At 39.1% G+C, this 10,620-nt stretch overlaps 1 protein-coding gene across 1 annotated transcript in view; it reads left to right on the plus strand.

Annotated features, from left to right (window-relative positions):
• Positions 1 to 10,620, plus strand: part of LOC107565045 (immunoglobulin superfamily member 3-like) — a gene marked incomplete at its 5' end in the record, with an annotated part of 43,051 nt that overhangs the window by 29,001 nt on the left and 3,430 nt on the right. The window contains one exon of the mRNA XM_016250231.1: positions 8,148 to 8,558. Coding sequence (XP_016105717.1) covers positions 8,148 to 8,558 — 411 coding nt within the window. The remainder of the gene's footprint in view (positions 1 to 8,147; positions 8,559 to 10,620) is intronic.

Consider the following 10,620-nt stretch of genomic DNA (forward strand, 5'->3'; position numbering starts at 1 on the left):
ACGTGAATTGAATTGAACTGATCTGATCTGTGAGCTTGCTGTTAGATTGTTGCAATTGCAATGCGGAGCACTTGAGTAAAGCTGAAATGGCACAGTTGCTTCAGCAAATGTCTTTAACCTCATGTTTGCTTTTGTTAACACTATTGGTTAAGTTTAGGGTAGGGTTTAGTGTAGGTGGTACGTTATTTTCAAACATGATAGAGCATTAGCCTTTTAGCGCCACTTTTCATAATTTTCCAAATGTCCGTGATATAACCAACATAATTAAATTTTGCCAGATTCACATGAATCTGTTTCATAAAACTGAAGTTTTTAAGACCCCTCAGTGGACATTTTCACTTTTAAAATGTCACAAAATGTGCAAGAAGCAACATAATTTTACAGAAATGTCACCACAGGCACACTTTTTCCAATTCAGCCTGGGCTGGTTTAAGACAACATGTGTGGATGGAGGCAACAAAACGATGCAGACTTGCTATATACATTTGTTTGGCTAAATTCCAAAGCTGCACTGTAGGCAGTCTAGACAATGTACTCTGACTTTAATGAAGTAAAAATCCACCCAAGATGATTTACAAATCAAGAGAAATATTTTTTTCTTTATTAGAATATTGCATTGTTAGCTTAGCAACAAAGCCCCAAAGTCCTTTGAAATCAATTGTTATTTGAGTCGCCTATGCAACATAAATGACTCTTAAAGTTGCTACCTATAGAGTGTTCCAAATTGGTCACTTTGTAGGTTCTATTTCATAATGCTGCCTATGTAGACAGTAGACAGCAAAGCATCTCTCTAAACATGTTTGGACATTTTAACTGATGCTGCTCCAAATGTCATTTTGCATATTTTGAAAAAAATATATATATATATGTTTTTTGCTAAAAACACTTTTTTGGACCACTTGTAAATACTTTTAACTCTCAAATATATGTCCTTGGTTGTCACCAGCACTTCTTCAAGCTGTCTGTAATAACTCCTCTTCAGTAACTCTTCCCTGCCTATATCCATAAACACACTTCATAGCATTTTTAATCAAAGTCTCTGAGGATGTTACTCGTCTTTTTCAAAACAATTTCCTCACTCACTGAGCTCCCTAGCTAATGTTACTTGACATTTTCACTCTTCACTTCCTGTAATGTTTTCGTTACTTTTTACTTTTTGCACGAGTTGTTTTTGCTGATTATCATACATAGGAGGCTCTGAGTGCAAAACAACTGAAAGGTCTGTTGGCTAAACTGACAAGAGCATTAAACTGATTCTATTCAGCCACATTCCTCACCAGACACTTGCTTCGGCCCACAGAAAACATTGGATTTAGTTGAATGCATCTCTTTTGGTGCATATAAACACATGCCACCTATGCCCACTCTAGCAGACCTAAGTGTACTTACTGCACACTTTCTGATAGCATGCAGCAGTCCCAGAGTTCCCTCATAACCACACAGGGCTGTTTTTGCTGCGTCACAGCCCAGAACATGCACATATGTCGTAAGTTAAGGGAGGGGGGACACGTCTCAATGGAAGTTGGAGAATTAAAGCAGGGAGGAGGCACAGGACACAGAGGGCTCATCTGTGGACTCCCTGCCCGATCACAGATCCACATAATTACAATATAGCCCTAATTGCATTAAAGAAGACTGCTGGAAATCCATCTGCAATCAGACATGTATCGGCTCATTATGTTTTTGTAGCAGACGGAGGGCAGCAGTGCTCAAGCCCCATTCTTCACTGTTCAAGGTAGATCTGCTTAAACTGCTCTCCTGAGGGAGCACAGCCTCCCACCCCTCAAAAAACGCGCACACAATCTGTTTCACTGGGATTAAGCACATTTCAGAATGTTAATATGACACATTTCAGGCTCTGCTGCATGGATTAACAGTTAGAAGAGCTCATGGAATTGCAGTCAAGTTTGGAGCTCTAAGCTGGCATTCAATGTGCTTGAGTTAGTGCTGCATCCACTCCACAGTCCATAATTTCACTTTTCCTCTCATTTTGGCAACAATTTATTTGGTTATCTACCTTATCTCTGTTCAAAGTGAGCAGCTCTTCTGCCGTTTTGCTATTCAACGATTACCTCTTAATATTACTGAGCCATTTGCTCACTCCCTGATTCCCTTTTTTAAAGTATGTTGTGCTTTTTCCCCTTTCTCTCCGTTCTTCTATCACTTTCAGGCACTCCTCTGTCTCCTCTTTCCATATCCGATGATTATCCACTTGCCATTGCTCCACTCAGTGCCACTTTACATCCCCCCTTTAAAAAAAGAGAGTGTTTTATGTTTACAGGTACACCTCAACCATTTCTCAGTCTCCACTCATTCTCGGGCAAATAGACGTGCTTGTGGAACTCATAAATATGCATGAACTGGGATATTATTATGCTGTAAGTGATTGACAGTGATAAGGACTCTTCATCTGTCAGTGGGGGTTGAAATTAGCAGCTACCGATTAACTGTTCATCCCTAATGACTGCTTGTGTTTTTGTGTCATCAACAGAACTCTTGAAAGATCGCTGTTTTAATAATGGAATAAGAAATACTTAGTAGCATAGATCCCATTATCATGGCAGGTCACACAAATGTTAGTTTTATCTATTTATTTTCTGTTAAATCATATAGTCTTAAAGCCAATTTACACTGCACCAACAGTTCAAGGCAGACAATCACCGGATTATAGTATGTCACTTCCCAGACATTCACGACCCGACAAGCGTAGATAGGATGTTCATTTGGTGAAAACAAGTTCTGACAGATGCCAACAGACACCAATGGGGTAATACACTGATCCAACAAAACCCAATGAAGTGTCTGCTGCCATCTATCAGTGTCTGTCTGTGTGATGTGAATTGCCCTTTATTCTCAATGTGCATCATGTCTTTGGTACGCTGTGCATCAATGTCAACATTCCAGCATGTGATAAGTTGTTTCCTATGATTGGGATTCCTGTGTAAATATATTTAGACTGCCATTACAATGTGTTTTGCTGCACTTAATCAAGAGCTGTGGTTTACTGTTCAGTCTAATACAGTTTTTATCTGCTCTATCCTTCATTAACAACCTCTTCTGCATCACATTTGACATATTCACAGAGCAATCTGTATATTGAAATGTGTCATGAGATCAGACTGAAATGATCAGTAGTAAATTGTTAAAAAATACATTTAAAGGGTGGTTGATTGCGATTTCACTTTTTTAACATTAGTGTGTAATGTTGCTGTTTGAGCATAAACAATATCTGCAAAGTTACGAAGCTGAAAGTTTAATGCAAACGGAGATATCGTCTTTTAAAATTCTGGCAGTTTAATGCCTACAAAAACGGCTGGTAGGGACTAAAAGTTACTTCTCGGGTTTGTGACGTCACAAACCCAGACAAACCCTGCCCCCGGGAACATGCAGCAAAGGTGGTGAGGCTATGCTGCGCTGCGCTGCTTTAGAGAAGAGGAAGAAAAAACTAGGGGTGCACATAAAAATCTATTCATATATGAATCGCGATTCTGTCTTCTAACGAATCTAATGGATTCACAAGTTTCAAAATCAATGTTCTAAAGCAGTGGTTCTTAATACTGTTCCTCGCGTCCCCCTGCTCTGCACACGCTCTGCGTATGTAGAAGGATGTGCAGAGTTGAAGGTGCTACACCCAGTCAGGAACAGCATAAGATTTGTTAAACATTGCATTTTTCCCCCTTCCTTTCTACTTCACTGTGACTGAGTGGACCACATTTATTGTCTTTGCAATAAATCTCAGCCTCTGACAAAGTTCTGGCAGTGTCAGAAATTTAGTGTGGCATTCGTGCAGCATTACTGCTCCTACAAGCTGTACATTCTGACTTTTACCCAAGATCTCACTGGGAACATATTGTTCAGGCTTTAGTTTCAATAAATGCTCTTTTTAGACTGGCAAGGACATTGAGGTATAGTATGTCACAGCACAATAAACTTTTTTTTATTCCTCATGATGTGACCCCTTTAAAATAACCAGTGCATGTTGATGTCACTGGAATAAATGTTTTCTTAATGTAATAAATGTTTTGTGTTTCTTGACGGGAAGGCTGCATTATCTTTGGAGATTGTGTCATCAATAAATAAACCAAATAAAAGCATTTTTTATCTCGTCAGCACAGCATGTTGGTAATTAACTGGGGCTAACAAATTGGACACACGCAGGAGGAAGGAACACAGCTCACTGTCTTTTCAGAAAATCACAAATGCACTCTAAACATTTTCTCTGTTTGCTTTCTTTGGTGCCAACCTCCCCCTCCGCACCTCCTCGCCCTCCGTCTAAGAGCTGTCACAAACTGCCTCTAATCAAGTTCTGAGCTGTTTAAAATGGGCTGCTTGATTTGCTTCATTTTTTGCAGTCTCTCTTACTCTCCCATCTTTCTTTTCCCTCTCTCGCTTTTCATACATTTATTGATTTTCCTAATTCGATTATACAACAAAAATGAAATGGCTTGCAGTTTTGTCAAGAACAAATATCTTGTTTAATTAAATTGTTTAATCATGCCTGGTGGAGTCAGAGAGGATTCTGTCAGCATTTAATTGGCTGCCTTCCTTCATTAGGACACATGGAGGAGAACCTCCGAAGGATTCAGACCTAGTAAGGGTAACCCTAAAAGCAAGTGAATGATGGAAAACCCACGCAAGACTATTCATAACTATGGCTAATATGAGTGGGGAGATAATCTTATCTGCTGCAACTCTTGGGAGCTAATGAAAGGATAGCTGTTCCCGTAGGAGAGAAAAGTACAAAGAGCAATGGACCTAATTTCCGCCTTGTCAAAGGCTCTGCTCATTTTCTTTATTAGAAAATGAATGGGAGAAGAGAGAGATCGGAGCATCAGTCCTCCGCTCCAAGTCCACTTGTGCATCATGCTGAAAGAAAAGCACTAACCAGGAGTGAGCTTGAAAGGCGGCAAATGTTTCCAATCATATTCGCTGTATTGCTTTTTTGTTGCCCAGAAGACTAAACTTTGTCTCAACTGTGAGCTGCCGTGCCGTGCACCGTGAACTTTTCTCTGATTTCAAAGCCTCTGTGAATAACCTTATGTAAACCTGAGCAATATTGTGTGATTGTTTTTAATTGTGCAGCAGCGCTAGAGTCAAACAACAGAATTAGGTGCTTTGAAAATGCCAGTGTGTTTGTAAACATGATTTTCTGAATATCGTGTAATGCTGAATGCACCTGTAATCGGTGATATGATAAGCCACAAACAAATTCAATGAAGAAAACTTGTAAAATGATTTAACTCGCAAGCACAGTTTTAAGCAACTGGCATTAAAAGAAAAGTGTAGTTTGCCTTCCTGTGTTGATGTACTTCCTATGGAAACAGGAAGCTTGGGTGTGGTGTATCGAAGAGCTTTTCATCTAATGATCTCAACATATTAAGGTAAAAAAAAAAAAAAGACAATGTCGAGATCATGAAAAAATTACAGGAAATAATCGTAGCCTCTACAGACAGGTAGGATTGTAAATTTGAACTACATACAGTATATCTGCTAAAAGTTAATTTTCAACATTGAGTACACATAGACGGCTTCGAAGCTAAACTACATGAACTAAAAGCCACGTAACTCTAATTTTGATTTCATGGGGTCTTTAATCCCTGACATCTCCTTTTCAGCCCTTGTTTTCTGTCAGTACCGGAGAAATTGGAAAGCAAACTAAGAAATCTGTTGTGTGGAAATCCCATCCATTGGTGGTTCTGCTTTAGAGGATTGAGAAACAGGAAGCTTGGGTGTGGTGTATCGAAGAGCTTTTCATCTAATGATCTCAACATATTAAGGTAAAAAAAAAAAAAAAGACAATGTCGAGATCATGAAAAAATTACAGGAAATAATCGTAGCCTCTACAGACAGGTAGGATTGTAAATTTGAACTACATACAGTATATCTGCTAAAAGTTAATTTTCAACATTGAGTACACATAGACGGCTTCGAAGCTAAACTACATGAACTAAAAGCCACGTAACTCTAATTTTGATTTCATGGGGTCTTTAATCCCTGACATCTCCTTTTCAGCCCTTGTTTTCTGTCAGTACCGGAGAAATTGGAAAGCAAACTAGGAAATCTGTTGTGTGGAAATCCCATCCATTGGTGGTTCTGCTTTAGAGGATTGAAGAGTCATTCTCCTGCGATTAGCTGCTAGCTCTGAAGGGTTCTGTAGAGATTCCCTATGGAATGACTGCCAGCGCTTTCAGAGCATCTTTAGTGTGCACCCAACCAATAATGTTTTATGTCTGAGGGCACACAAGATGCTATTTTGCATTTACAGGATAAATGCCTGTTAGCATTGTCAAAAACGGCTAAAGTTTATGTGCATTTTTGTCAATCTAAATTAAATTCAGGCCCATTGCAGACTCTGAATGTACTCTTTATTTGTGTCCTGAAAACTGCAGTTCAATGAAAATACACAACCGTTTAAAAGTTTAGGGTCAGTAAGATTTTTTAAATGTTTTTGAAAAGTCTCCAAGTCGCCAACGCTGCACTGAAATGCTGTTACAATGTAAAATAACTGTTTTTTTTATTTGAATATATTTTAAAATGTAATTTGTTCCTGTGATGGCAAAGCTAAATTTTCAGCAGCAACTGAAGGGACACAGACACTCATTCTTGTCAATTTTGTTGGAGTCTTCTGTTTTAAAGCTGAACTGCGGGGAGATATTAACTATGACAGCCCTGCAGGAGTGAACAAAGCTCATTTTGCAGTGAGACATTTTAATTTTAGGGCTGATAGCATGTACAATGACAACAGTATGTCAGCAGACGGCGGTAATCCTGCAAACACAGTTGTCTCATCAAATACAATTGTGATCATTAATCATTTGTCATAGATTTCTCTGCAATTTTTGGAGTGGTTTATGTTTGGCCTTTAAGAATATGGAATAAAGCCCATATATTTGGTTAATTAAAAGCCTAAATTGAGGAACAATTCCTTATTTGTTTGCTGTTTTATTTTTATTAATCTTAAAACACCTTAGAGATTGAACGATAAAAAAACGGTGTAAAATCGGTGAGATTTGACATTATACAATTGAGTTGAGGAGCTTTGCTGCAGGGATTGTGTTTCTGGCCTGCTGGTTAGATGCATGAGAGTGTTCATGCCACTGTTATTCACGTAGAAGGTCTTGGCTTAGGGATCAATCAGGGGACTTTGCTAGAAGTGCAGAAATGCGTGATGGGGATTACTGGAGCCAAAGTGTCAGTGGAAAATTGGATTTATAGCAAAGAGCCATTAAAGCAGGAAAAACAGAATGTGAAGTTTCACAGATGCTCATTAATTTGAGGTAATAAATGATGAAGAGACAATCATATGAAGTCCTACCAGTTTTGTATTTTCTTGATAAAAGGCACTGTGTGTGTGTGTGTTGAGCGAAATCGAAAGGAGTAATGCAGTGGCATATGTTTAATGCGTTTGAAAGTGTGCCTGAACCATTTGCACATTCTCATGCCAAATAACAGGGCCGCACATGTAGGGCATCTGCTCTCTTTACTTTTAAGCGCTTCTCTGTTACACATATCTAATGATCTACATTTGTAAGTGTGTAAGACCTTTTATTTGCAGGTGTGAAAGTGTATCTCCCATTATCATTGTGTCTTCTTGAGCTCTTGTGGTGCCCATAAATCCACTCATGGTGTGAAATAGCAGCCATTGCTGATGGCGGTCACACCTGACGCAGCTGTAGTAATCCAATATGTATGCCCAGGATCCCACAGCCCTGCTCCCCCAAGGATGTTTCTGATGTCTTATTTCTTCCAGATCTAAAACAAGCGATTCCAGCACTCCCTCAGCAACAGCAATTATCTATTCTGATTAAAAGCCTATTCACATCAGAAAGAATCAATGGATTCCCATAGATATGATTTCATAAGTGTTCTTAAGTGTGTTCAGAAACATGAAAGTGTCCTTTTATTTCATTAATGTAATCTGCAAGGACAGTTTTTTAAATATAATTTTTAAGATTTAAATTACATTACAAGTGCACATTTAAGGTAATTAAGTGCATTTCTTTTTCACAGGGGTACTCGTATCTGACACGAACATTTGTCTGCCAACAGACAGAAGTTTATTTTTTTAAGTATTTGGTCTAAATAGGCTGTAAATCTCGGGAATTCATTGTTCTAACGTTTCCCCGTTTTGCGTTCTCCTTCTTTAGTGAGTAAACTGAAGGTGCACAGATCCAACCAGAGTCTGCAGTTTCTGGAGGACAGTCGGGTGCGTGTCAACTGCTCCATCACCTCTCAAACCAGCCCAGACTCTCAGCATGCCGTGCTGTGGTACGCCCGGAAGGCCGAGGCAGGAGAGCCAGATGAGCTGCTGTTGAAGATCGAACACTCTGGAGCGTTCGAGTATGGAGCGTATGCAGAGGAGGAACGTCTCCGCAGCCGTGTACAGTCAGAGAGACTCTCTCCTCGGCTATATGGCCTCACCTTGCACCGTGCCGAGACCAGCGACTCTGGAACATACTACTGCCTTGTGGAGGAGTGGCTCATGGACCCTGATGGACTCTGGTACCGCCTGGCACAAGACTCCTCCGGCTTTACACATGTGGTGGTGAGACAGCCAGGTAAGAATGTGGTTGCTTATCAAATGCCCATCAAGCAAGTAGCTTTAGGAGTATATGTATATTTGTATGTATATTTATCTGTGTCCCACATTTAGTATTATACTTTTTTAAAGAAATTAATACTTTTATTAAGCAGGGATGTACAGTATTAAATTGATCAAATGTGACGGTAAAGACACTTATAAAATTACAAAATATAAAAATTTCAAATAAATGCATTTTGTTTACTTACTGTAGTCATCAAATAATCCTGAAAAAAATGTATCATGTTTTCCGCAAAAAAATATTAAGAAGCACAACTGTTTTCAACATTGACAATAATAATAAGAAATATTACCATAAGAAAAATTAGAATGATATCTGAATAATCATGTGACACTGACGACTGTAATGACTGTAAAGACTGAAATTTCAGCATTGCCATCATAAAAATAAATTAAAACGGGAAAACTTGAAATTGGAAAGACGTTTCTCATTATTACCCTACTGTTATTACAAATAAATGCAGCTTTGGTGAGCATAAAAGCCTTTTATTTTTTTTTTATTTTTTTTTTTACATTGATATTTTCTAACATTTTTAACCATGTTTATGTGACGCATTTGGTGTTTTGAAATTTTTTCTTTTTTTTTCTTTTTTAAATTTTATACATTTTCTCCTTTTAGTTTTTAGTTTAATGTTTTCTTGCTAGAAAATGAGAAATTTGTGTTTTTAAACTACTGGAAAAAATGATAATTTTGCAGTGGTCTCTTTGGTCACAGGGTTGCAGAAATTCCTCAAATAAAATGAACAAAAGAAAACATCTCAGGCGCTCCTGAGATTAACGATGAATATTTTTCTGGTCCTTTTTGTATCTTGTTCATGGAAAGTGCTGGACAGTATTTACAATGGCACCCTACTAGCAGAGTTGGCCTTTATTCCTATAGCAGACTCCGAAGCCTTTGAGATTCAGTTTTAGGTGTGTGGAGCAGTCCCATGGGCTTAACAGGCCATCTGGCATGAGAGGATCGGAAAGAGCAGCATGAAAACATTCTCCCCGAGACCACCATGGAGCTCAGCCATCCTGAGCTCATGTCTGCCCGAGTTGAATCATTCATCAGCATGTGTGCATTTATGAGAGGAAGACATAAAGAGAGACAGAAGCTTTGTACATGTAACTCCTCAAACACAAGCATGCAGCGTATCAGCCCCTCAGGGAGCCCCCCGCATGGGCCATAGACCTTAGCACTCACAGTACAGGCGGCGAGGGGAAGTTAGAACCTCATAATGGACACAATCACGACTGCCAGAGCCCAGAGGCTTTACTCATGACGCCCATCTGAGTGCCACACAGCTGCTGCTCCTCTATTCACCCCACACAGCCCCCTGCTGCAAACTGCCTCAGCTATTCATCTATATCCCCCCTCCCCCTTTTGCTCACTTTTTTTCCAGTGACATCGTGACCTAGCTCCTGTATGCGGGTCTATCTAGACTTGTGTGGTTCAGGTGACTATGTCGACGAGGTTTGCATTAGTCTGATGCCATCTGGACTCTTTGACAGCATTGAATCAAAGCTTTGAGGAGCAGGGAAGACAGATCTCACCCCCACATCCCAATCTGGCACAACACACTTTTCAGTATTACTGCACTACACATGGGTCATCGACTTACCACTGTTACACAGACACGTTTTGTTGTCCTTGGGTTCGTTAAGCAAGTAGCTTTAGGAGCACAGGTGGCCAAGACATCTGCTCTTCTGAAACACATCAAGGTCAATAAAAAGAGTTTGGGCACTTCTTTTTTTTTTTTTTTTTTACTGGTCACATAACTTCAAAAAGTGATATTATTATTATAAATAAATAATGAAAATCTAACGTTCACATAGACATGCTGATCATTCATGCATTTTCTATTCTTCAGCATGAATGCATTTAAGCATGAATGCGTTTCCCTTAGCATACAGTATCTAATCTTATTCTCAGCACTGCTTTAGTCAAGCTGTCTTTCATGAATTCTGTATTTTATACCTCTTTCTATTTTCGCCTCTCATATATATATATATATATATATATATATAAACACACA

The sequence above is a fragment of the Sinocyclocheilus grahami genome, unplaced genomic scaffold (assembly GCF_001515645.1).
Source record: "Sinocyclocheilus grahami isolate Dianchi unplaced genomic scaffold, SAMN03320097.WGS_v1.1 scaffold976.1, whole genome shotgun sequence".
Lineage (NCBI taxonomy): Eukaryota > Metazoa > Chordata > Actinopteri > Cypriniformes > Cyprinidae > Sinocyclocheilus > Sinocyclocheilus grahami.